Here is a 27,946-nt window from a genome sequence, read left to right on the forward strand (position 1 = left end):
TGTCATCACGGTTACAAAACCGTAATCATATTAACGGAACCAATATTCTTGGAAGTCACGCGGTGTTAGAGTATGTCGCATTCTTGCCATTTCGTATTTTGAAAGCAAGCCAAAATCAGTGGCATAGAATATTTGAAGATTAGCAACCGGAAAGACTTCGGTCTTAGATTTTCAATGATTGCAACATTTATTAAATGATTAAGAAGTCCTATATTACTAACAACTTATTAAAAAGTCGTGATAAGCTGCAAGTTCTTGGTGAACATTTTAGTCCACTACTATGTATAAGCCATCTGAGGATTCGCACTAATAAAATATGTTTCTCAAAATGAAATATATTTTGCTTAAAATAAGAAAAAATCATGAGGTAGCTTGGTGGCTAAAATGTTCACACTTTTTTTTAACCATACACCATTGTCCTGCCTTTTTATTAGAAATATGATCCTAGCCCCATAAAAATAAAATAGTTGCTCCCTAACCTTTATATTAACTTGGGTATCCAGCTGTCCTCGAGCCGGTGTGCAAAAGGATTTCAGACCATGCCTGGTGTTTTTACTCTGGGTATTTCTGCTGTGTTGATATACCTGAAGTTAAAGAATTTTTCTTAATTGATACAAGATCTTGTGAAAATATTGGACTTTCATCATTAATTATCCTAAAATTTCAATGCTTATTGTTCTCAAGCTTCTGACTTTAAGGGATGAGAGTAGCTATATATCTAGCAACTTTTCGTATGAAGAGTTTTTCTCCTGATAAATAAATCTAAGAACTCTTTCTTGATTTTTTCAATCTTTTAGTGTTTCCTTCTGAGCAAAAGCGCCAGGTGAGGGGACAAGAACTAAAATTTGACATAATGAAAGAATAATAAATAGTAATCTTGCTCAGACGGTTTAAGTGATGACCGATACGCTCGAGAACATTAAGTTATCTTGCTGCTTTCCTGCACGTCTTTGTAATTTGATTATTAAAGTCTAAAATTAAATCTATTGTTGCACAAAGTAATTTGACTTCTTTTTCACATTTGATGTTAACATTACTGCCAAGGCTAAGGCTAAGATTGTTGTTGGTTTTTTTTCATCCAATGCAAAGGCCTGAAATTTATCAGGGTTTGCTTTCATTTTATTAATATGAAACCATTTTATAAGAGTTTTGCTGTCATTTTCGAGTACAGTTTTTTAATTTATTGGACAATTATCTACATATGAGACTGTATTGTCATCTGCATAATTGTACAAATAAGATTTATTAACAAAACTAAGAATGTCGTTGAGAAAAATATGAAGCATTACGGGGGCCCAGCGTAGATCCATGAGGAACACCTTTCATCAAGTTCTTTTCCTGCTACGGTGGCAAGTTATTCATGATACCATTCGACAATATATTTTGGTCGCTGTCAAAGGTAAACATAATGGTATAGCTAGTGCACGCAGGAGTTTGTCTACATAATGGTTACATATATCTTGCTGTAAATTACGTATTTAACCCCTTGTTCCAAGGACTATAGGGTCCTCTGTACTTAGCCGGAAGGGAATGAAAAAATCGTGTATAACGATGAACAGATGACGAAGGTTACCAGTGTAGCTGTTAATTCACATGGAATAATATTTGCCAGAGGGGAAGATGGACGCTTACATATCAGAGGACGGAATACAGAGGAGAAATTTGATTGAAAATGTGACAGGATTGATAGACTTGTGATATATGGCTAGACAAAGTAGAGAAAACCTTGTTTATTTGAGGAAACCAGTATATAGAATTATATGACGTTAGTTACTGATTAACTATGATTGAGAAAAAAATGTTTGAATTCTGTACATGGTCATTTTCTAATACATATGGTAATAGACTTATAAGATATCCACTTGATTTCTCATTAAATGCCATTATGATAACCTGGTCCTCTATCATCTAGACACATACTAGTAATTTGCCTGTTGCAAGTTAATACGTTGGTTAATATTGCAAACATTTAATCACCACGATGCGTGATTGCAACCTGAAAAATGATGATTTCATCAACTCTGACAGACGATAATCAGCTATGAAGATCGTACAAATCAGATCTGATGCAGGTGCTAGATTCAGTTCTACATGTTCATACCATTTGCTTCTTAAATTAACATTTATCCCTGAAAACAAAGAAAACTTTCCTAAAACATAAAAGAACTACTCACCGGAAGTAATAACTGAAGGACACTCTACTTAATTAAAACTAGCATACAAATTCAAAGGGATCGTCTAAAATAATAAGTTACTCATAACCTCCCACCCTGAAGTGTATGGTCAAAATATAAACTGAGTTGGCAAAACCCGCCAAAGTCAATAATCGACCCCCTCCCCCCACCAAAAAAACCCTCAACTTTACAAATATTATGTCAACAATGTAAAATATCAATAAAGAGCTTCGTGGGGACCAGCAATTAAAAATTTTCTGCTTTAATTTGTTAAAGACATTTCCTTTGATTTATTTAACATGTAAATCTGACAGAAAAACACAGACAAGGATTTTCATAAGGAATCCAATATTATTTCAAAATCGGTCCACTACGACAGGTTGATACCATTACAAGATCGAATTTTTATTTTGTTTGTGTGTTCATATAAAAACTTCATCAATCCTATCAATTGACCAAGTAAATGAAAACACTAGTACAGGCTTTAATCAAAACTGAAACAAGTAATTTTTTTTTGTTCTGAAAAAGAAATTAAACTAAGTCATTACTTAGCCTTTCCAATAATGAAACCCTAAATACTGAGATTGTCATAATTATTCTGAAACCATAAAATTACAACAAAATTAATAATAAAGTGATTTTTTAATTGATAATTTTTATACAGTATAATAATTTAATGATAATATGAACATCCAAACTCTCATGTACAATTCATTCATTCCAACATACACATGTTCAGGAGCTCACAACACATCATTGGCAGTATACAGGGCACATGGTGGTCTAAACAGATCTATTTAAGACATATCAATTTTAATGCTCAATAACTCACAACATTATGTACAAGTCTATTTAAGAACCAGGCAAACTAAACAAAAATTAGGCGTAAAAAAAACCAAATCTAACACGGTTCTTTCAAGGAAATATTCTCAATCTAAAATTACTTTGCATCATTTCACAGATATTTGGATATTTTAGAACAATTGAAAGTAAAGAAAAGAAGATTTCTAACAACCTCTGTCTGAAATGTTCATTCGCAATGCATATCAAGGGGCATTTTTATTCCTTGATTCTGATGGTACAAATGGTCAAATTACACCAAAATTGTGAGTTTATGTATTTCATACCACAATTCACCCACTTCCTGATTCTTACAGAGACTGGCAGCTAAATGTAAATAAAACATGTTGATATTCAATCTATAAATGAGTATAGCTAAATACCACTACTACCTTTGCTATATCACATCTTTGTTGGATGGTAATTTACAAACATTTATGGAAGGGATAAAATGTAAAATAAATTGCTAATTTTCGCTTTAAATTAAAGCATATCTAACTGTAAGAGTAGTGTTCCTCACTGATAAACAAAAATGTTTCAACTAATCATCAATGATTTTCATATTTTCTTTCAACACCAAAAAGAATTGATATTACGGAAGACTTAAAAATGTCCTTCAAATATTCCTTTATCATTACCTTCAGGTTTAAATAACTTTTGGGAATAGGTCTTCCCTTTATTGACTGGCCATTACCTAATGAATGACTCTGTAGATAAATGGACAAGTGAGAAGTTGATATACACTTTCTATCAAAGAAAGACTCAAATACCAATGAAAAATTCAAATCTTCTGAACTGTACAGAAAAAGGAAATTCTTAAGGTAATTTTTAATCAAGAAAAAAAAACTTGATCTCCTGAAGTGAACTATTTCATTGGCTGTAAAACATAAAAAAATTACTAACATTTCAAATATCCAATAATCCTTGTTCACAACTTTTTAATAATACACAAAGATCGACCTGCAACTGATGTCAATTGAAGATTACAGATGATTAAAATTATTGATTACGATTACCCCATCCTTGGTCATTTTACAAATCAGGTTAGAGTTGAAGTGAAAGAGTAAAAATATGTTTGCAAACATATTTAGTGTAAATAAAATATATATATTTTAAATAATTTAAAAAAAATCTGATTTTAGAGAAAAGCATTGTATGAATTTTTCATAGGAAAAAAATACAGTAAACATATAACTATTTAATGTACTGACATCAAATACATGCATTCAACATGAAAAATACACATATTCATTCCAGACAAGCACCAAGATAAATGCATGAAAAAATGAGCAAGAGAGAGCCATTATATAACACACACTTCATTCTTTCCAAGCATCCTCTCAAATCAAATTCTCATCACACTGGAAATTGTTTGTTGAATGATATTTAAAATGAGGTTGATGATGTCTATACAAATGAGATGGTAAAAAATGATTTTGCATGGAATTACAAAAGAGAAAAAAATAATTGTTATTGCATCGTTCACCCGTTTGTCATGATTTCACTGGAAAACAACCCAACATACACACAAGGCAATATAAAATTTGGATAAAAGTTAATTCATAAGACATTTAGGAAATTCAAATCTAATTTATTGTTCTGTTGATTTTAAATTAAACAAAAAACAAGACTTAACCTTTTTTAACATGAAACATAAAAATTCAAGCAAAAGAAAAAAAAAATATTCAAAATGTTTAACATATTATAGTCACATAAAAAATGAAAATTTCTCAATTCAATCTCTGGTCAACTTTTATACATGTAGTTATGCAAAAGTTGTACAGTTTTCATCTGAACTCATTCAAACAATAATTATAAATTGCCATGAAAAGACTTAGAAACACAATAAAATATAATAATGACAAGAAACAACATATTTGTATTTTACAGTGAATAAAACAGTTAACTTCAGGAGTTGATCTTCCTTTGATTGACCATTACCTGTTGAATTTCATTCGGTAGTTAACTGGACATTTAAAATGGACATTTAAACATTCTACCATTTCAATTTTAATCCATGTTTATTAAAAAGTTTAAATCTTTCTGCCAATTTTTCACTTATTACCTTCGGAAGTTCTTCAGGTGGTTGTCTTTTAATCAATAAAAGACCAACTCCATTTCCTAAAGTTAACCAGAGAAACAGCTATAACATTTTACATAACATATATTGTTACTCTTATGTACTTTCTGACACAATGGAGACATTATGTCATATTCTTACACATATATAATTTTACATGGATAAAAAAAAGAGAGCTTGTAGCTCCAATCAAACAAATGAATACATCCAATGAATATAAAACACCTTGTAGTATAGACAAACAAATGGAAATATGAATCATTTGGAAGTATTTGATTCCAAACTAAATAGTAAATGAACAGAAGACAGATCTTTAGTATAATGCCCCAAAATCATATTGCAGTAAGGTTAATGATTAAAATGGTGAAAAAATAAAATAAAAGAAATACACTACAGCTGAAATGAAACCTTCAAATTAAATAATGTGTCACATTAATATTTCACAATTCACTTTCAGAGTTAACAGTCCAATAACAGCCTAATTTGACATCTCATGAAACCCTGTCTAAATAATATAACTGGTATATTCCTAAAATAGTATCAGCATTCAAATAAAATAACTTTTTTGCAAGTCCGATTGCCTAGTTTTTCATGATAAGACAATTTTGAAACAAACTGAAATAATGTATCTTGATAACTAAAGAGAAATAAATTTGTGTACATGTATGTTACAATGAGGATGTTTCTTTTTTTTACCATATAACCCACATTTCATTTTGTTTTGATAACAAGATTAATACAGTATTTTACTACTATACAGTCATGTATTATTGGAGGCAGTTATTTTCTGTCAATAGACCCTTTCATGTCAACTGTGGGGTAGGACTTACAGTAGAACAAAAGAATATCCTTGCGAAGGTGTATATTAACCATCTTTGACTACCTGCAGTTAACACAAAGGGATCTGTTCTATACCCATTAACTGAAGACTATAAAGTTTGCAAATCAAATCTGTGGCACTAACATGTATATATATTTTAAAGGACTTTCCTCTGAAAAATACCTGATTAAAAGTAATTTATTTAAGAATTGGCTATGATAAAAATTTTGTCTATTGAAAAATAACATAAATTTTCCATGTGCATATGGTTTATTGCGCTAAACATGCAAAAAGTAGCTCTGAATTTAACTGAATAGGGGCATGTCAATATTTTTTTTATCTATTGAGATATAACAAAATTATTTTAACCAATCAGATTACAGTATTTATCTCAAATTAATTCATTTTAAGTTAAAGGTGCACAAATAATTCACAATTTTAACTTGCAGATAAATACTCAAGCATTGTAACATCACTAGCTTCTTCTATTGCATTTTAAAAATAATAAAGCTTAACCATATAAATGAGAATCAGCGGAAAATGTGCATATATTAAAAGATATTAATGTGGTGGAATTTTAAGATTCAGTTCACTAAGTTAAACAAAATCTTTTCAACTAATCAGAAAGAGACTTTATTTCTGCTAACTCTACTAAAAATACAACAAAAGCTTTCAAAGCTATTATCAGAAACTAACTATAGGCTTGCTTATACTAGTTAAATTATAAATTGGTATAAAACTGAGATCCTTTGTTCCCTCTATACTGCTTAACCCTGATTGTCTTTCAATGGGAACCAACAAGAAACCCAATTATGTTTAACTTTAACAACTAAAAGAATCTGTCAGCAACTGTCAAAAGTGGTTCTTACGATTGATTTAGTTCAGAAATACTACATCTTCCATTTTTTTCCCAAAAGAAAAAATTGTTTTCCATCTTGGCAGGTTGCTTTTCAGAAAAGGTCTGCTTTCAGCTATATAGAGAGTTTCACAACATTGCAATGACTGATTCTAAGACGTTTCACAGCTCATTTTGACTGTGAATCACCACCGGAAAGTACTGTATTGGCCCAGAAGCCGAGACAATGAAACATATATACAAAGAACTAAATAAATAACTGGTATAAAAACTAAAAATGTAAATGATATACACACATATACATTTAAATTCAAATTTATAACAATGGCCTTTGCTTTGCACCATAAAAATTACCTCAGAGTAACAAGGAATCTTACAATATAGATCACACAGAACACAGATATAATAATATATATGCATGTAGGTACTTAAGTGTGACTTAAACTGAACTCGAAGATTGCACCTTTAAGTTTAGAGATCTGGTAATCCAGAAAATTACTCTCTCACTTATTTACAGGAAGTCCCTTTCAGAAGATCTGCACATCTTCAAATGACAAAAAAACTGCCTCATGTGCAAAGCACATGAAACTTGATCACATGATCATTTAGGTGGTCATGAGATTAAAGTTCTACCATGTGACATTTCACTGTTACACATAATCAATGTCATCCATTTCAAATGGAACAACCATGATGAACACAAGCTTTTGTAGATCCAGATGTCCTAATAATTGACCTCAATTTGGTCTATCACATGGTATGGGAGTTATATAATGTAAGATGGCAGTAGGTAAGTCTTTATTTTCATCGACTAGAATTGAAACTGTCTGTTTCCAATAATCAAAACTGATTCTAGAACTCTGAAATTACAAGAAAAAATGTCTATAAGACTACAGAATAAACACGAATCAAGTATCCAAGTCCTTCAATATCACTGTAGATGATTTATTAACTCTAAAAAATCTTAATTTCAAGGATATCTTGCATTTGATTTACTAAAAAAAAAACAAAAAAAACCCTCATTTACTGTTACTTTTCTGCTTCATACATGTACCTAGAGATTAACCTACATGTATACATAAATGATACAAGATGTTTGAAATCAAAACTTTATGACAAATGTGATGGTTTTGACTTTCTTGGTGGCAAAATCAACATCTCCAGGCAATGGAGCATTCATTTAAGAGTAATTGTCATGCTTGTGATTTGTACAACTTTTTTTGTACAGTGTGAACAGGGGTATGTTCAGTATTTGTTGATATCATCACTACAGAAGTTTAATGGTTGTCGTCACAATTTGATTGACTCCTCTGAAGTTTCCATTTCACTGATGAAACAAGATATCTAAATAATCTCCAATTAGATATCATGTCCTTCCAGAAACCAACTAAACATGACTCTTACCAGATTGTACTCTCTTGCTATGTGACAGGTGCCAATAACAGAGCAGGACATGCCTGCTTTTTGACAGAGTTATCTGCCATTGAAATGATCATTTTCAGTGCATTTCAATGAAATTATGACTCAATTAGTCAAAATGATATGGAAAATATCTTTTTTCCTTTGATTCTGATGGTGGTGCAAATAGTCAAATTACACTGTCAAAATGTTTTTTTTTTCATACCATGTTTCACCCACTGCCTAATTCTTACAGAGACTGGTATTTAAATGTAAATGTTCTTTGTCTACATTGAGTATGTACATTTGTAGAAAAATGTTTCCTGTTTTCAAGTTTTGGCTATGTACTTGGATTATGTATGTCTCTAAATTGTCCTTCTATTTTGATGTTTCAGTATTTAAAATATTAAGACATTTTAAAATGATCTAATGATATTCCCGAAATCTGAATCTATACGACAACATAAATTTGAAAAAAAAGAAACCCACCAACAAAAGTACCACAACAGAGTCTCATTTCCCACTTAAGACTCAAAATTGCATACCTTTTCTAATGCACTACAGTCCTTGTCTTTGTGTAGATAATGGTCTTGCCAGAATATTAACAAATCTCTACAGATACACAAAACAATTTAATAGTACAAAATTGTCACTATTAATACATGGTTTCTTAAAAAGAGCATTCAACAATAGTTTCCTCAGTTTCAGAACTCCTTCAAATCTAAATGGTGCTGGAGCCCAATGGAATTAAGTTCCTAGGCAACTAGTTGTAATATTAAAAAAAAAAAATAATTATCAAATTATTTGTCTATAGTGGTAGCTAAGTTTTTAAATATAAAATCCTGTTTGTATTTTGCAATTAATTTATCTTAAACATCTTCTTTGATTAATGATTTTAGTTTAAGCACTAATACAAATTTTTTCTCCTTATTTTATAGGATTATGAGAGTGGTTGTCTTAACCGCACATTTGCTTATATATATAAGCGTCTCACCTAAAATTGCGTAGAAGATTAGAGCAGCCACTGACATCCATCATGTCTTCTTTCTCATCCCGCAATGCTTGTAGATAACGTGGTAATTGTTTCTTTCTATTCGCAAACATTAGGAACACCAATGTTGTGTTGAGACAGCTTACATTCTCCTGCAAAACATAAATACATATATATTCTACAAAGTCAAATGTGCCACATATGATAATCAAATGGTGTTCAATTCACATCATAAACAGTTGGCAATCATATGATAATTTCAATATGATTCTCATATCTTATTTTTGACCTGGAAACACATGATAATAATGTTTGTGAAAAACATATGATGATCATATGATAATCACATCAAAATCATAGGTAAACTGAAACATATGATAATCATATCACACTTGTTTGATACGATTCTCATATATAGCACTTTTGGCTGTGTACCCCATAAATTACATGTACCTTATAACATAGGCAGAATTTGTGGACTTAAACCAAAGGAAGTGAAGTCCAATGGCTGATTTCACAAAAAGCCTTTAGAGTGAAATTGATTATAAGAAATGACATCACAATTTTATTTTTTATTACGTCACAACTTAAGACTAATTTTACAAATTTCTGTGAAATTGATCCCTGGTACTAATCGCTGGTTATCGTTTTGTTTACAATTATTTAGTCTACTTCATTTTTTGTGTAGTGACTCTGTCTCACATTTTTGTACTTGCTATGTCTCAGTCCCTTAAATGCTTTAATCACATGGCACAGCTTGATACCACCCTCAAGATAATACCCTGAAGAGTTGGGACAAGTATGGTCATAACATTCAAGTTGCATACAAGTCTGAAATTGATTCTTATTAAATATTTGATACCGGATAAGAACTTGACCAGAATCAAATTGGCCCATTATTCATAAGTGACTCATGTAACAACCTAAAAATCAATCCAAGCCTTCCTTTGGAGGGATGGCACTATGTGGTACATTATCACAGGAAATTCATTTGTCAATAACTGACCACTTAACACTATGTGTATACCTGTCCACACTTACCTGTGTGAGATTCTGTACATTAATAATTTTGATCAGTTTATACAAATAATCTAACTGTTTGTTGAAGTCACCTATGTACATCAGTAATTTGTTCTCTTTTTTGGCATATTCTGAAATACCAAATAAAAATTAAAAAATTGGCAACTAATGGGACATGAAATGATATGCCGCCAGGTTGCAAACACGTTTTTGGAGGGTATTACAAAATACCTCACCACAACTCTCATTATTCTGAAGTTACTGCAGCAGAAAATGTTAATATGCAAAAGAATCACAAAATGTATGTTAATCAAATTGTATCAATAAACAAATAAAGATGTATGACAGTTCTATCTTTTAAGAGAAACAAGTATCTGATACTCCTTCACTATTAAAGATAAGGTGTGTAACCATTTTAAAAATTTAGCAACAAACATTTAACAAATGTCTGAGTTTTTATCCCAATAACCAACTTGGAGCAATACCCCTCACTTCCCCATTTGAATCCCAATAACCAACTGGGAGCAATACCCCTCACTTCCCCATTTGATTAACATGCACTTTTTATCCCCAATTTTGATTAGAATCAAAATCTAAAATAGGATACACAATGGGAACGTGAAATAAAAAAAAAAACTAAAAGTTTTATTTAATTCCATGCAGTGGTATAACAGGAGTAATGGATAAATGATGGGTCCCCCCCTTGTCCTTGTCCTGAATGTTAAACAAAAAAAACAGTCACTATGTGAAACACCCAATTTGATTCAGAACAATATCTAAAATAGGTGGTGTTAAATGGACACACATCATAAAGATTCTGTGAATATTTTGTTTCATACTATTTAGTGGTATAGGAGTAACAGATAAGAGATGGGTCCCCCAAGTCCCCATAATTAACAAATGACAAAGTCCATGTTATGCTATGTGAAATCCTCAAATTGATTTGATCAAAATCTAAAAATGAAGGCCTACAATGGGAACATATGATAAGATTCTATAAAAGTTTTATTCCTCCATAAGAGATAAGAGATGGATCCCCCCATGTCCCCAATATTAACAAATGACAAAGTCCATGTCTTGCAATGTGAAAACGGGAATTCAGACAAATAACTAAAATAGGAGGTGCACAATGGGAACACGTAATAAAGCTTCTGTTAAAGTTTCATTCAATTCCATTCAGAGGTGTGGCAGGAGTAATGGATCAAAAATGGATCCCCTTTGCATAATGGAAGGACGGACCACCCCCTCCACTTTGCAAGTTTGGGGCAGGGGTCGCGCTGGGCTTTGTCAATGTCGCAATTTGTAATTTTTTTATTTTATTTGGCGACAAAAATAGCCAGGCGATTTTCTTGGCACCTAGGTTTTGTATATTAAAATTGACAGGAAGTTTATCAGCAACGGATATTCTCTCTAATTTTGTGTTGACACCTGGTCAGAGTTAATTGACTATGATCAATTTACGACTGAAGGCAATTAAAGGTGACTGTGACTGACAATATCCTCATGGGAGGTGTCAATCAAATGTACATATATTATTGAGCCAATCAAAACTCTCATCATCTGGTCAAAGGTAAACACAATTAAGGCCATGTGCACGTGGCTACACACAAGTTTCACAGCCCTATTTAACCATGTAATACATTCAGAAACAGATTTACCTAATAACAGAATAAATTAAATCCAATTAACAATGATTATCCCATCAGGAAGTGTCTAAATACTTCAAAATGAAAGAATTGGTAAAAAAAAATGGATGACAATTGTTTGCACTTTTGCCATTGACTTTTTTGGCGGGAAAATCGGTAAGCAAATAGAAAGTTGATTCCCAAAATCTAATTAAAGAAATGCTATCCAGATATCAAGATAATTAAACAAGGACACAGTTAATGGTCCATGGTACAAAATGTAGTTTGATAGGAATTTTATAACTTGAAAAAAAAAGAATAAAAAAAAAATTATATTGTATTAGATAAATTAGACCATAAAAGACAAGGGTGAACATGTTTTAAAATCATTGACTATATGAGAATAGTAATATAAGTCTTTGATAGAAGTAAAATACCTATTTCTGGAGTAGTACTTTACTATTTTATACATATGATAGTGACAGACTACAGCAAAAAACCTCCTTTATACATTCATCAAGAGTGAATCTTGGGTACATGTATGTCATGAATGGAGAGGTTATTTTGATGAATTTTCAAAGATAATTCATCAGTGGACTTAAACCTTTTTTTTTAAGTATGATTTTTTTTTGGCACCCTCTCTCTAATTTCTGAAAACTGGCAACAAAAAATGGCAGCTAGCGATTTTTCTGACGACAGAATTTTGGAAGCCAGAGCAGCCCCTGTGGGGGCATAACAAATATTATCAAGTGGTTTTTAGTTCTAAAACAATGTGACTCTCTAAGAAAGGTTTCAATGCAAACCTAGACATCCGACGAGATGAATATTCTTACAAAAATTATATCTGCCACTCTTAGAATGCAGGGAATAAAATGTGAAGTACAATATGACCATTTTTCCTATTACCTTTGACTGCAGACTCATCATTAGTGAGATGCTCCAGTGATAATACTAAACTCCTTATGAACATGTTAGAATCGACCAGGTTTCTGTTTACAGTACTTGTAAACTTCTCAAACTGAAAGAACAACAATAATAATGCAGTTTAAAAATCAACCCATCTGAACAATGTAATATCTGAACATTGCCAGTGATTTTGTTACTTTTTCTCAAAGCATCCTCCCTTTTTATTGGGAAAATTTACACCGAATTGGGCAAAAAAATATGCAGACAATGAAGACAGCGCCAAAAGAAATAGCAGCAATATACATACATATAAAATGTGTTTGCATGTAAAATTGATTCGTTCTTTTAAACATTAAGAGAACAAGTGAGTTTGATGTTTGTTTTAATTCACTTTAGAGTACAGTTTCACTTCGTCAACTACAGATTTATTTTTCTGTCCCTTAAACATTTCCACCAGTTTGTCTAGGTCTCTACTCTTCATTTCTGTGAAAAATTCTCATGATTGCATCAAGGTTTGTTTGTTTCTTTTAGCAGTTAGACAATTACAAGACAAACACAGTTTACTTTGGACATTTTGAGAAAAAAAAGTTGGAAAAGTCATGATTGAATTTGACATGTACCTGATTCATATAGTCATTGTGATAAGGGAAGGCAACTATGACACTGATATCTAGATTGTAGTTTTATGGTGCTGTAATGATATTCTTACAGGTACCAAATGAAAAAAAACTTGACAAAGGGTTACCCCTACTCCATTTTGGATGTCAAAATTCATTTCTGAGAAGATTGTTGTGTATGAGAGACGTATTTGATGTCCCACACGTATTTTATGACATATATAAAAGTCAATTTATACTTAAAAGCTTTAATTCTTTAGAATGGCGACAAGCTTATGATCAGAGATAAGTTGAAAATGTCCCGATTTGATAGCATTGGTCTACAGAAACAAACACTAAATCTAATGTTGATCCACTCTTGTGTACTTGTGTGTATGATCTTCCGCTAATTGTTTATAACCTTCATGATTATTCAAAATTATTTACTACCTATCTTAAATACTGTAGAAAGAGGTATCCGGAATAGACATGTACCCTATTCCCACAAAATGGTAACAAAATAACGAAGTGCAACTATAAAAATGTCAAATATTGATAGAAATCAAAACCCTGATAATTTGCACATCTTTAATCCATATATAATCATTCTCCATAGAATCAATTTCCTAACCTAAATACTATAGGAGGAGTTAAGCGGAATAACTATATACCGTGAACAGGACAGATGGATGGACTACGGACGGACAGGGTCAAACAATATGCCTCCAACTGAATGTTGCAGGGGCATAAAAAAATACATTACTGTTAAGCTTCATCAATGAACAATTTTTATAGGGCATTTATAACCCTGTTACACACTTTTTGATAAAAGAGTCAGTTTCATACAAACCTTAGGCGGAGTATTGAGAATTTGGTCAAAAGATTTAAAAGCTTCAATGTTGAACTTGACAAGTTCTCCTAACAAGTCAAAGCTACTTTGTAGAATTTCCTTGTGTCGAATTTCATGCTCTACAATGTTGACTGCAACATGCTGGAAGTAAAGAAACACATACATCAAATTTTAAACTGTCAAATTTATTAATTTAATACAGGCACACAATAACACAAACAGTAAGTCATCTTGACGATACATTTCCAAACACATACTTCATCTAAACTTATATTCTTTTTACTAGTATCACCTAATGTCTTACCACTTTTTGTGGCAAGGTATAAAAAGGAAAAAAATTGAATTCTTCAAATAATTTAACAGAATAAAAAAGCTTATGATTCACCCTCTAATCTGTTTTTATTGTCAAAAAAATCATAAACACCCTTTCAAGTCTTCTGATTTGTTGCACAAAATGTGGCTGGAGGACAGCAGTATACCATACCCTGTCTGTCAAAAAGACAACTAAAAATTATTTGTCAGTGCTTAGTTTTGAATACTATCTTGTATCTGTGAAAACCTTAGTTATATTACATGTGACTTACCTGTAACAGACCCCTTCTCATTAGAAAGACTTGATCACAGTAAGATGTATTACCCCTAAGATAACTTTCAACAGCTCTGGCTAGCCAGAACCTACAAAATACAAAGTATTCAGAAATCAACAGGAAGTTTTTTTGGGGGGTTTTGAGGGACCGGTTGTAAATCAAATTATTGAAACTAGCAATACTGCATTTTCACCTGTGCTGGAGTAAAACTTACTGATATAATAAAAATTGTGTAATTAACAAATGAAAATCATGCATACATCCTACAGCTTATTAGGATTTCTTAACTTCTTACTATCCAATTTGAATTACTTAGATCTTGTAGTGATATGAATATTAATTCTTTAACTAAAGGCTCAAGAGAATCTGAATCACTCACCTGGTTAACCATTTGCTTATTTGAAAAACTTGAGGAATGAGACAGGCTAAGTTAAAATCAACTAAATTGTCAAATGTAGGAAATGCTTTTCATAGCATCTCCATGACCTGAACCAGAATTTTGCTAAAGGCAACAATTTTTTATTTTTTTTTCAAAAAACTGTCCTATAACCCCTAAGTTCCATTTTTAGTATTGGCAGCCATATCTATTCACAGATTAAAAATCACTATGGTCATTTTGAGCAAAATACACCAAAGAACTATTATGCTTATTTTTATTCAATGATCTTAAATGGTTCTAGAGAAGAAGATTTTCCAAGTTGTACATGTGAAAAAAAAAAAAAAAAACTGTTTCAGAGGTCGCAAGTCCTACATTAGTCAATGAATGGTTTTGAAAATTTCGGCATAGGTCCTTCTCATGATGCTTAACAATTTTACCCTCTGCCAGAAATTTGCTAAAGGCAACGGTTTTTGAGTTATTTGCAAAAAAACTGCCATTTGACCCCTATGTTTTATTTTTAGTAACGGTGGCCATGTTTTTTCATTAATCAACAATCCTAGCAGTCATTTTGTGTAGGATACCCTAAGGAACATAATGCCAACTTTCATTGAATTCTGTGCAATGGATTTTGAGAAGATTTTCAAAGATGCACATGCGAAAAATGCAAAAAAAAACTGTTTCAGGGGCCGTAACTCTTACATCAGTTGACAAATCATTTTGAAAATTTTGGCATAGGTCCATCTCATGATGCTAAACAATATTACTTCCACCAGAAATTTGCTAAAGGCAACAGTTTTTGAGTTATTTGCATAGAACTGCGATATGACCCCTGTGTTCTATTTTTAGTAACAGCGGCCATATTTTTTCATGGATCAAAAATCCCAACAGTCATTTTGTGCAGAACACCCTAAGGAACAATTATGCCAAGTTTAAAACTTGTCAATTCAGTAGTTTCAGAGAAGATTTTTTAAAATTTGTCCATGACGACGACGATGGACGCCAAGTGATGGCATAAGCTCACTTGGCCTTTGGGCAGGTGAGCTAAAAATGGTATCCACCTAAACTCAAAATTCAAGAAGACTCTTACCTAAACGTGGATGTAGTTGGTTCCTTTTTCATAACCTCAACTATCTTTGTCAGAAGGCCTTTACTACCTCTACACATAAGTTGTCTGTAAAAGATGACGATGATCTTATTTTAGGGGTCAACATATAAAGTGTTAATTGGCAAAATCAAAAAAAAAAAAAAAAAAAAAAAAAAAAAAATTAAATAAAAATTAAAAATAAAAAGAACTGTAGCACTTTCTTGAAACATGCAATGCTTTAAAATACAAGTGACCTTGGAAGAATCAAGTCATATTATGTACAAAAGCAACTTCAAAAAAATTTTTAGCATTTAGGTAGTCAAAAAAATGCACAAATGTGTACAAGATATTACTGGATGAAGGCTACCATGTCTTTTACGAATTTTGATAGTGGATGTGCATATTTTATCATGATCTGGTCTTCTAAAGCTTTCTCTATATACACATTGTGTATGTACATTCAGTGCTATTGTTCACCTTAAATTACCTCCAAAATAAGGCTATTTCCTCTAATCAAAGTTTTCCAATTTGTTCAAATAACTGCTCAAAAATTATCCCAGATACAATAAATTATTTCCCAAAGGTAAGTCAAATTGTACATGTGCATGATTCTTTAACTACAAATTTAAGGTATTGTACTGTTATTCCAAATTTCCCAATTAAAAGAGGATGGAGCAGTTTTGAAAAGAGTAAACAAGACTTACATTGAAAGAGAAAAAAGGGCAGGGTAAATTTACAGAAACAATGTGTTAAAAAAACAGTACAGTTTTCACAACTTACTTATTTACAGTATCCAGGTTTGGCAGTGACAAATTACCAGCTTTGGCTGAAATGAGAAACAAAGAGGAATAAGATTTTTTGCATGAGCAAAGCTGATTTTGAAAGTTTTTTTAGTCCAGTAGAAACCATTAATATCCCAGGAACCCTTCATATTACTGGTATACAGTGTACTGCTAATAGTTACTTTACAAGCCTATGAAACTGACATTGGATGAGTGGATAATGTTAGAGAAAACTATTAGTTCAATGTTTTTACTGATTTTCTGCAAATAATCCTAATAACCTTTGATGAAATATGTTTCCTTGTCAATATGAACAGTAATAATGTTCATCACTTTGATATTGCAATCTTCATTGTGAATTTGACCTACACTTAAAAGAATTATTCCAGTATAAATCTATTGCATTTTTCAGTTATGGTGTTCTTTATAACAAGTTGTTGTTGCCATACTCTCATTTGCAGTAAAAATATATTTACAAAGTAACACATTCAAAATGCATTGAATTGAGAATTCGTCTCAAAACTGTGAAAACTCACATAGACAAAAAATAACTGACATCTGTATTCTTGGTCCAATACCATGAAAGAATCATTGCATACAGTATACCTTAATTCAACAATTTGAAGTGCATAACCATTTTCAGTGTGTGCAATAGACAATAATAATATAATAAATAAGTAAAATAATTGAAACTTGCCAGATTTCATACCGTTTATTCTCTTCACTTCATTCAATTCAGTCTTTGACAACAATAAATGTTTATAACTGCAAAACAAAATCACGTGCTTCATATCATTTTTGAGGGATAGTATTCAGCTTCATAAAACAGACTTAGTAAAGATATGCTGTCACTTGCAATATCAGTTTTAAAACCACATCAAACAGAAAATACCTTTCTTTTACTGATAAACAGTCAATATACAAATTAAGTTCAAGCTACATGTATGTACAGGGTTGACATTAACTTCATTGGTTTGATGTCAACAGGACTACTTCAGAGGTAAAGCAGGTAGTCTGCCATAGGACTACCATGAAAATTTTTCAGGTAATCCTCTCCAATATAAGGGTGGCACAAGACAACCAGACTACTGTTAGTGCCGATCCCTTAATGTATCATTCTAGGTGTAGAGAAAAAGAAACCATCTTCTTAATTGGACTGTTATATTGTACCAATAACTTACTCTGAATGATCACAGAAACTATGCACCAGTCTCAGGAACTGAATTTTCAATGCTACTTCCTGATGAGAAATAAACACATACATGATCAAATTTAACATTAAAAAATTATATCTATACTATGTGCATACATGTACATTTATTGAATAATGTAGTTATGTACTTTATCAAGTATTCAAATGAAAAGATGTAAAACCAGGATCCTATTACTTTAACTTTTTAACAGAATTCCAAATCCTGTGTTTAATTTTATTTTTTAATCATTTTTATTAAAATCAGATTCAAAATTGTATATGTTATACATATCTGTAAAGAATCCTGAGTGAACAATCTAACTTAACTCATGCTAACTGAAACATGGTGATATAAATAAACTCTTAGATTCAGCTAGTCTGAAATCTAACTTACAGGACTACATTCACAAGCAGCATTGTGTCCTCGTAATCTGTTCCGACTACTGTAGCGGCTTCTAGAATAAGAATATAAACAGGAATGAAAAAAAAATTACTAATATATCATTATTAGTTTTTGTTTTAATTTATTTCATTTTAAGTCCAAAATCTCCCCAAATTTCATGAAGAGTCTGTTTGTAGAAAGATGCTACTTAAATGACTGGAAGACTTTGTGTTGATATAATAAACTTAATTCAGATAAATTTTATACAAATTTAGCAGGCGTTAACTGCTCCTTCAAACTCTTGCATATTAAAAGCATTTACAGTTCTAAATAATTTATCTGTTAACAAATCTCAATGGCATATATTTTATATCTTGGTTGCTTTAAACTTTACAATCTAAGAAACAGATATTGAGGTCAACAAGCAGGAAATGGCAAATAGCAGAAGTAAATTCTATGTAGTGAAAATATGTATGAAAAAAAGAAAATCAAGTCTGATTGAGAGTTTTCATAGGTAAATGACCTACACTTGGCACTTCCAAATGAACTGGTCAAAAAGATCACTCAATCCTGGTGCCAACTTTAATTCAGCTAACTTGCGTTGTACCTAAAAATATAAATTAATCAGAAAATTGAAACATCACTCACTGCAATTGAAGTTCAAATTAAATCATGGCCTTCAACATAAAACAATTTCACCAGACCAGGGAACTGATACCAAACAAACAAATTAATTAATTGTTGTTAAACATCCTTACGCAGATGTTTCATGCTTTTCAGGATAGGACTGTATGGTCAATTAAACATTTTTTTACTGGTTCACAATGCGAAGTCAGATTTTAATGTTCTATACTCCAAGTCACCTCAGATTTTTTGCGTTTTTTTGCGTTTATTTTTGTAATTACTCGACGGTTCCTTTCAAAAACTTGCCATTTTATTCATGTCGTTCTGTACTCAATTCCCTTACAATTATTTTTCGTTCTTAACTCTGAGATTGAATAAATTCAAAATTTATTTTTCCTACCAGAATTTTGCATTGAATGTATTGTTTATCCGCCATCTTGTTTCTATGGATATTTTGAAATGTTCCCTATTATCTCACAATTGAAGAGCTGAAATACCATGATTTCCCGCCATATTTCTGCTCTTTACCTTTAGTAAAAGACAAAACCAGAAGTTCCGAATGAAAATGCTACAACTGGTACTTAATAAGAGTCTTACCACATAAAGTAATAAATTAGCAGGGAACCAGAAATATGGCAGGAAATCATGTTATTTCACCTGAAGTGACTTGGAGTATAGAAAAGAAGCAACTTAGCACAGGATGGTACGTCATCCTACTCTGAGACATTATTTTAGGCCTGTTAATGCTACTATATGATAATCAGTAGTGTTGTAACCACCTTTTAAAATCCTGATTTTGTGATTTTTAACATACATGTAGAGATTCACATTGTGTAAAGAGTTATTTGCAGTTGAAATTTGTAGAAACTGCAGAGAATCTGTACAAGTAAGGAACTCTCGTTATACTGAATATGAGCCAACCAGTGGTAACTATATCTCCTAGAGCTATATTCTATGTGTTTGGTGGACAAGCAATGAGTCACAATCCCAAAGTTATTACGATTTAATTATGATATGACCAGCCAAAGATGGAACAGTAGACCCACCACACCTGAGGAGAGGTTGTTATCTCACCTGATAAACTATAGCTACTGCACCTGAGTAGAAGATGCTATCACACCTGAAGAAAGTGTCACCACACCTTAAGAGTGATTGCTATCACACCTAAGGAGAGGATGCTACCAGAATGATGAAAGGATGCCATCACATCTGAGGAGAATGTGTACCACACCTGAGGAGAGGATGCAGCAACACCCGAAGAGAGGATGCTACCATACCTTAGTAGATGATGCCGTAACCCCTGACGAGTGGATGCTACCACACTTTAGGAAAGGATGCTACAACAAGACAACTAAGGCAGTTCCATATGAATTTTAAACTTCCAAACTATACATAAATGGTATTCCAGCTTATCTTTGATATTGTTTGTTCATTTAACACTAAACATTTTGGTTTGGTTTTACAACACAGTATATACCTTTTTTCGATGTTTTCCCAGTAAAAACAGACCCAACACATAGACAACTTCTACCCTCTGTACCAGTTCTTCTGTTATTTTCAGACCCTGTTGAACATTCATGGCACCTCCTGCTGATGTAGGCTCTGATATTCCTGATAAATACAAAACAATTTAGAAATATAGCACACCAAACAACACTACTTTTGTGATCAGATTAGAAATGTACAAACGTAATATGTACATGTACTTTACAAGTTACTTTTCTTCAGCTTAAAGTATGCAAAGCGCATATGCATTGTCATAATTTGCTTTATACAAATCCACTTTATGGTGCCCAAGCTTTACAGAAATTTGGTCATTAAAATCAATAGAAATCCTATAACATCAGATTAATGGCAATTTTTGCCCCCCACCCAAAAAATGTAGCAATTAGAATAATATCAACTACTCACATATGATAACAGACAGCAATATTGATGGTAAATACACATAATAATTTTTGAATTTCATATCATGTTTTTAGGAGCAACAAACAGATAGGGAAATTCTTATATGGTATCTACTTTTGAAGGATAAAAAAATACATGTAATTCTACTACCTCCAATAAAGTCATCCAAATCATCAACTGTTGGCTGATCATACACTTCCTCTGCCATTTGATTCTCTATCCATTCCATCCAACAATCTAACTCACTGACCATACCAGTATATCGTGGTGTGTCTAAATATCACACAGCATAACTGTTACAGATAAATGTTTCACAAAACAGCAAAGAATAAATCTGAGTTTGTCATTGTGATTTTGAGAAGGGCTACCAAACTTTAGGGTAAAATTTAGTTGAAAATACAGAAAATATTAAACAAAAATATGGTCTGGGCTACCAGCTTGTATTTCTTAATTGTAATCCCTACTTTTACCATGTGTAACCCTTCAATGATTTTCCTGCTTCATGTTAACTGTGTGTCAGGGTTCAACACGAACAGTGGTCCAGTAGTCCTGTGCCCGCCTTATTTGAAGGGGATAACCTTGAAATTTAAATTGGTAGTCATTTGGGCACCCTAAATTTTCAAAATTTTATTAGTCCTAACTACCTAAGGAGAGGACCGCAAAACAATTTTGAGGACCACTTAATTTACCTATCAATAGTCCTATGGACTACCCAGTGAGAAAAATTAAGTGTCAAACCCTGCATGTATATATGACATAAACCTTCCTATGAAGTTTCATATGATTCAGTAAAAGTAATGCTTACAAGGTACATGCGTGATTCATGTATACAACCACCAAATTTTGAACAGGCATAAGAAAATTACAAAATATCTAAGGAATTTTTTTTCTAATAATGAAAAGACTTGCAAAATTAAAAGAAATATAATCAGTCATCTATATAAATTAACTCACAATCCTTTTTAACTGCTAAGTTCACCAATCTTGGAAGCAACTCGGGAATACCAAGTAATAGCTCTGTAAATAAAATGATCCATTAAAATAAAGGGAAAAACATCATTTACTGAAAAAATCAGAAAAAATATACAATGTGTGTATTTGTTGCTGGTAGTTTATTTTAATAGAGGTACAAAATATGTAAAGGTGTATAAATGTCAATGTCACAGACACACCTTATTTTAACTTTATATAAGACTTCTCCTGAAATTATTTACAGTGTAAAAATCATTATCGCTCCTGTAGATAGTGGTTTTTTTTTTCAATCCACTAACCCACTGTAGACAAATGCTATCTACCTGCAAGAATGTCAATTTCATGTTCCACAGAAATTCATAGTAAACATATAATAGACAATAACAAAGAAATATTATTCACATAATAGTGTTTATTTTACAGAATGCTTATCAATGCAAAGTAATAAAAAATATTCAAGTCATTAAAAAAAATCCATACTTACATATCTTAGAAAGAAAATACCCCCACATCAAATGGAGCTAAATATTAAATGTAAAACCGTATAGTACAGTTATTTTTGGAGTTCTCTGACAGTAAATATATTTTTTCATGCACATCTACATATGATACACAAGCTTCATATAAAACTTCATTAAAATCACTTGAGCAGTTTAGGAGAAGTTGGGCTAAAAAGAAATATGAACAGACAGGGTGATTTCTATAAAGTTTGTGTGTGTTTGTGTGTGTGGGGGGTATAACAACTAACATTATTCTTATAAAACCTACCCTGATTTATATCTCTGACATTAACAAAACCTCTACTTCTCTTTTGCTTATTCTGAGCAAATACTGAAAACAACAAAAGTACATGACATTAAATTTCTGCTTGATCTTCCAACATGGTCAAAATGACAATAAGTTCAACTTCAAAACCCATTCAGAGCCAAATACATAATCAAAACACTTCATTTGTAATATTTAACATAGGACTTTACATTACCATTAAATTACCAATTTTTTGGTACTTACATGAAGACTTGTTCTCGTAAATGTCAAGGTCGGATATTGCAACAGCTAGAATCCTGCAGAAGTTGGCCAACTGTGAGTCAGACAGAGTCATTATCAGAGCAGTAATGTTTGCTGAAAAAAAAAATTTTTGAATTTGATAGTATCTTCTGACAGGCTCAGTGTTCTTACCACCAATATGACCTTTTCGACTTGGTCAAACCTGCCATAAAAAAATGAAAAAAAAATCCTCCACACTTTTTCTATTCCCAAAATGCCAACCTTGCACTGATCATATAAGTGCATTCAAGTTTTTTTTTCGTGGGAGTTGATTTTTTGTTGTACGTAAATATAACATAATTTCCTTAATTTCATCAGACCTTTGATTTTTATTAGAATTTAGTAGTTTGTTTGAATTTGAGAATGGTTTGACCAAACTATGATAAAAAGGAATAAATGGCCACCCCCACAGTACTGGGTAACTCTGAATACCAGAATATACTTGCAAATATTTCTGTGAGTGAACACTTAAGCACTAATCCATACAAAATTAAGACACTGCCTATGGGCAGGTGATTCATATTGTAGAAAAACCCACGGAACAAATGATTTTTTGGTCTTCATATGCTACATTTTTATGTGACAACGGTCTTCACTGTATTTAGATCTGTACTTTCGAAAAACTACACTTTAACTTCCCACTAAAATCAACCAAATCAAACCAAATCAAGACTGATAACTCTTGCAAAGTGCTAGTTTCATGTACAATCTGTACAAAATTTATCCCAAAAGTGCAATCCTCAAATGAAAAAGTAAAACTTGTTATGTGATCAGTAACTGTTTCTGAACAAGAAATAAGTGAAATTGGTGGGTTTTTGACATGCATGAACTGTATAATTTTTATACGGACTTCTACTTAAAAACTTATTCAAGGCTTAGTTTGATTCTAGTATGTACCAGTTAGTCCTATACTGTAAGCCAGCAAGACCACAATGTCTACATTTATGTTAACCTGTCAACTATAACCACCACAATATTTACACAGGTTTCGTTACAATTAGTGATTGTTTAATATTTCCACTATAAACAATTCTTTATCTTTCATGGACTTCATACCCTAACCCATACTTACTGATTCTGTGGAGATCTAGAACTTGTCGTTTAGATTGTAACATGTCTTCAATCAGTTGACAAGCATTTATAAATGTTTTTGAATGTGCCAACAATGTAAAAGTGTAGTTAAGGACATCATCATTCTCCATCAACATGTCAATTACACGATCACCAATACTCTGAAACGATCATTTTCATGATGAAAACAACTAAGTAGTATGGTACGAGACTTAACATACATATTTTTTCATTAAAAATACCAAAAGTTACAAGAAATTATAGATTAAAAGAAAATCAAAGAACCTTTGCAATCAAGTTAGGAGAAGAAAGTGGTGATGGGGAGAGTAACAAAGAGACAACAACATTACCAATTAATGAGGACTCCCTCAAAAAAAAAAAAAAAAAAAAAAAAAAAAAAAAAAACAAAACAAACAAACAAAATAAAAAACTGACAGAGGCAGTCAATGGACAGCCCATATCTCTAGCTTGTATATAACGAATATATTGTAGAAGACCATTGGAGACATACACTTGCAAGATCATCTCCAGCAGAGCTGCATCATTTCTTTCATGACTTTCTTTTAAAACATGTTCTGATAATTTATTTTACTTATTGTGAATAAAATATAAAAAAAAGTTTCTTTTACTACTGTGCTTGATACATATGTAAATAAATAAATAAACTAAGGCACAGTCGGAACACCATACACCAACTACCAAAGAGCAGAGTGAGATGGAGAGGAATTATCAGTGACCTACACACATGGAGTAAACTTTGGCTTTTTCACTATTGACAACATAGTCATAGAAGCTTAAAAAGATAAACTATAATCTGCAAATTTAATAAGTGGTAAGCAACTTCTTTAAATTGCATGGATAAATCAGACCTAAAGGAATACATTTACTTACTGTTGTTGAAATTTTTGTGAGAATTTCTAGAACCAAACTCTTAATTCTCAGAAATAAATCGGATTCTGGATAACCAACTGAAAAGTACAATGATATCAATATATTAATGCAGTTAATTCAAAGGTTCATATGTACTTGTACTTGGAAAATACAGATGACTCCACTTAATCGCATAATGCTTTATTGCATATTTCGGTTATTAGCAAAATTTTCTCCTGCACAAAACCATTTTCCATTATTCTATTAGGGAAAAAATCACTTATTTGCATAGGCCTTGCAAGTGCATTTCGATTTATTGCATAGAGAATTTTGTTGGTGATAGGTATGAAAGTAAAATGTTACCTTGTTATCGGATTGTTTGAACCGGAAATGGCAGTGTTTTATTTACAAATTAGTACGAGTTAATCAGGTAAATAATAAAATATATTTCTTTTTGCTAATACAGCTTTTATTTTGTCAACATGTCATGGCCAGTCATAATTATTTCGTTAAATAAAGTATGAATGAATGAAGTGTTTTCGTATTTACATTATCAGTTTGTGTATTGACGCTCATCCAGGTAAAGACAGGTTTTCCCAAATTCTATTTTAAGCCTTCAGGTCATAAATATGTCAATCATATTTATTGTTGTAAAAACTAGATTATCATCAATCAGGTGGTGTTAATAATGGATTAAAAACATTAGGGACATAAAAGACAATTTAAATGATTTCTAATTACATAAAAATAAACAAGCACCTAGGTGAACAATGACTTCTGACGACATGCCAAACATCACCTGATGTGAACACTTATAATGCGGCTTGGGGTTCACCTTGAGATATTTTTTGTCCCTTTTTAAATTCTTCCAACTACAATTATTAATGTAAATTTAATTTTCTTTAATGAGCTGAACAGTTTTTAGTGAGCTTGGGTTACTAGGCACAAATATTCACCGAAAATTAAAAGTCATCATTCATTCAGTACAATGTCTAAGCGAAAGCGTAACGATCTCACACTTGTTGACAAGTATGAAGTTATAAAACTTCTTGACCAGAAACTGTCACAGACAGAAATTTCAAAGAAACTGGAAATATGAAATATGGGATTTTCTTTCATAGAAAGGTCAGAAAATTACTTGACTATTTATAGATGAGAAACACATGGTTTTACTTACAAATACACACAACGTAAAGAAGGTCAATAAACAAGACAAACACAATATATATTATTATTTATTGATAAAAGAACACTACAATGAGAAGGTCTATAACAATTAAATACCAGATCAGAAATGTTGAACAGTGATATCCCTGGTTGATCCACAGTATCGTTGTCTTCCGGTAAAATCTTAATTTCGTTTATAAGAATAGCCCGGTTATTTGCATAATTTTTACTGGCAAATAGGCTATGCAAATAAGTGGAATCCACTGTATTTATAAAAGAGCAGTTACAAATAGCTTGAATAGACTAAAATTTCCTTAAAGAGATTAGACAAATGCATTAACTACTTATATCATTTTCCAATATTGAGCAAGCTAAAAATGCAGTGATTGGGATTAGAGGAGCCATGTGCCTTTTACCACATTCCTCCTAAAAATGTCCCATTAAAATCATAATGTTTTACAAAGAATGTTTAAGAATGACCCATTGAGATTTTTTGAAGATTATTAAAAATTATTCTCAAAACTTTAATCCTAATCACTGCTAATGGATGGCTAATAGACATTTTTTTTTTTAATTCTTTCAGATTTTTTTTAACTATTCATATGATTCTTTATTGTAAATTAATCAATTTGAATGAAAAAGAATGCACACAAATTTAATTCATGGTCTTTTTGGTAACCAGTATCACAGAATTCTTAGCAGTGTTAAGAACTCAATAGAACTTTAAGGATAAAAAACCTAAAAAGTAACAACAAAATAAAAGTCTGTCATGTGAAATGATAACCTATATACCTTTTAACTTTTTACAAGCTTGTGGAAAATTTGTGTTGAACATCAGGATCCTGATCAATACCTAGAATATACAATGAGAAAATACTAGTACTTTTGGAATATACTAACAAATGAAAATTTTCAACACCTTTCACCCTGTTTGATATGATACATGTACATATATTTTTAGTTTTGTTGTGTCATAATGGTCTTGTTTTTTTTTTGTTTTGTTTTAAGTTTACCAGAATGTCCCTTTTATGACAACCATTATTGGTGGAGAGATGCTAAAAATCTGAGAACACCAAAAGTTACTATCATGATCTATCTTTTGCTAACACTACACTGACATTACATAATTCAGGTATCCCAAAAACTATTAAAGGTTAACAAAAAATGAATTTGCAGTTGAAATAACAGAGGAGTTATATATAGGATGTCAATGGCTGACTAATATTCTTCCACCACGACACTTGACCACACTTGAACGAAAATACTGAGATCCGAGGTTATGTTCATCCACAGTGATTGTGTGTGGGATTCCTGATTTTGTGGTACCACACTACTGTCCAAAACAGTGAAAATTGGTACACCACAAATAACAGTGAAACAATAGTCATGTGTAAGCCAAAATTTATCAAATATTTTTTTGGTGATTGCATTTCATTTCTACCACTTATAGAAAATAGAATTTTGAATTTTGGAGAAATACATATGCTAGTATTAGATTCAGATACAGAAATAGTAGATTCACAGTATTTAAAGTATTTTCTCCACTTGTAGAGTGGATTCTCTGTCTCGTAGAATGGAGCAATGGAAATCCATGTTGATAGACCAAGTAAACATGTGCACTTTGTTATTTTCGAACGATACTTTTATAATTTATAATGCTAAAACTTATGCACAAAAACCTGAAAGCCAAACTTAAGTTTGTAACTGAATTTAAAAAAATGCACT

At 31.7% G+C, this 27,946-nt stretch overlaps 1 protein-coding gene across 4 annotated transcripts in view; it reads right to left on the reverse strand.

Annotated features, from left to right (window-relative positions):
- Positions 1-5,776: 5,776 nt before the first annotated feature.
- Positions 5,777-27,946, reverse strand: part of LOC148616584 (short transient receptor potential channel 4-associated protein-like) — a 26,974-nt gene continuing 4,804 nt past the window's right edge. For 2 of the 4 annotated variants that reach the window (XM_088583804.1, XM_088583802.1), the window contains exons 4-24: positions 27,014-27,074; positions 25,076-25,152; positions 24,186-24,345; positions 23,078-23,188; positions 22,835-22,897; positions 22,049-22,111; positions 21,245-21,367; positions 20,664-20,797; positions 19,090-19,169; positions 18,575-18,635; positions 18,170-18,228; positions 17,686-17,753; positions 16,987-17,032; positions 16,210-16,293; positions 14,741-14,831; positions 14,157-14,297; positions 12,711-12,822; positions 10,201-10,310; positions 9,163-9,311; positions 8,714-8,780; positions 5,777-7,630 (exon numbers count right to left, since the gene is read on the reverse strand). In XM_088583804.1, the coding sequence (XP_088439930.1) occupies positions 7,508-7,630; positions 8,714-8,780; positions 9,163-9,311; positions 10,201-10,310; positions 12,711-12,822; positions 14,157-14,297; positions 14,741-14,831; positions 16,210-16,293; positions 16,987-17,032; positions 17,686-17,753; positions 18,170-18,228; positions 18,575-18,635; positions 19,090-19,169; positions 20,664-20,797; positions 21,245-21,367; positions 22,049-22,111; positions 22,835-22,897; positions 23,078-23,188; positions 24,186-24,345; positions 25,076-25,152; positions 27,014-27,074 (1,983 nt within the window). In that variant the 3' untranslated portion in view covers positions 5,777-7,507. The remainder of the gene's footprint in view (positions 7,631-8,713; positions 8,781-9,162; positions 9,312-10,200; positions 10,311-12,710; positions 12,823-14,156; positions 14,298-14,740; positions 14,832-16,209; positions 16,294-16,986; positions 17,033-17,685; positions 17,754-18,169; positions 18,229-18,574; positions 18,636-19,089; positions 19,170-20,663; positions 20,798-21,244; positions 21,368-22,048; positions 22,112-22,834; positions 22,898-23,077; positions 23,189-24,185; positions 24,346-25,075; positions 25,153-27,013; positions 27,075-27,946) is intronic. The other 2 variants (XM_088583805.1, XM_088583803.1) reach the window with 1 other exon arrangement.

The sequence above is a fragment of the Perna viridis genome, chromosome 5 (genome assembly GCF_037379345.1).
Source record: "Perna viridis isolate PV_CMFRI_1.1 ecotype Kerala chromosome 5, ASM3737934v1, whole genome shotgun sequence".
Classification (NCBI taxonomy): domain Eukaryota; kingdom Metazoa; phylum Mollusca; class Bivalvia; order Mytilida; family Mytilidae; genus Perna; species Perna viridis.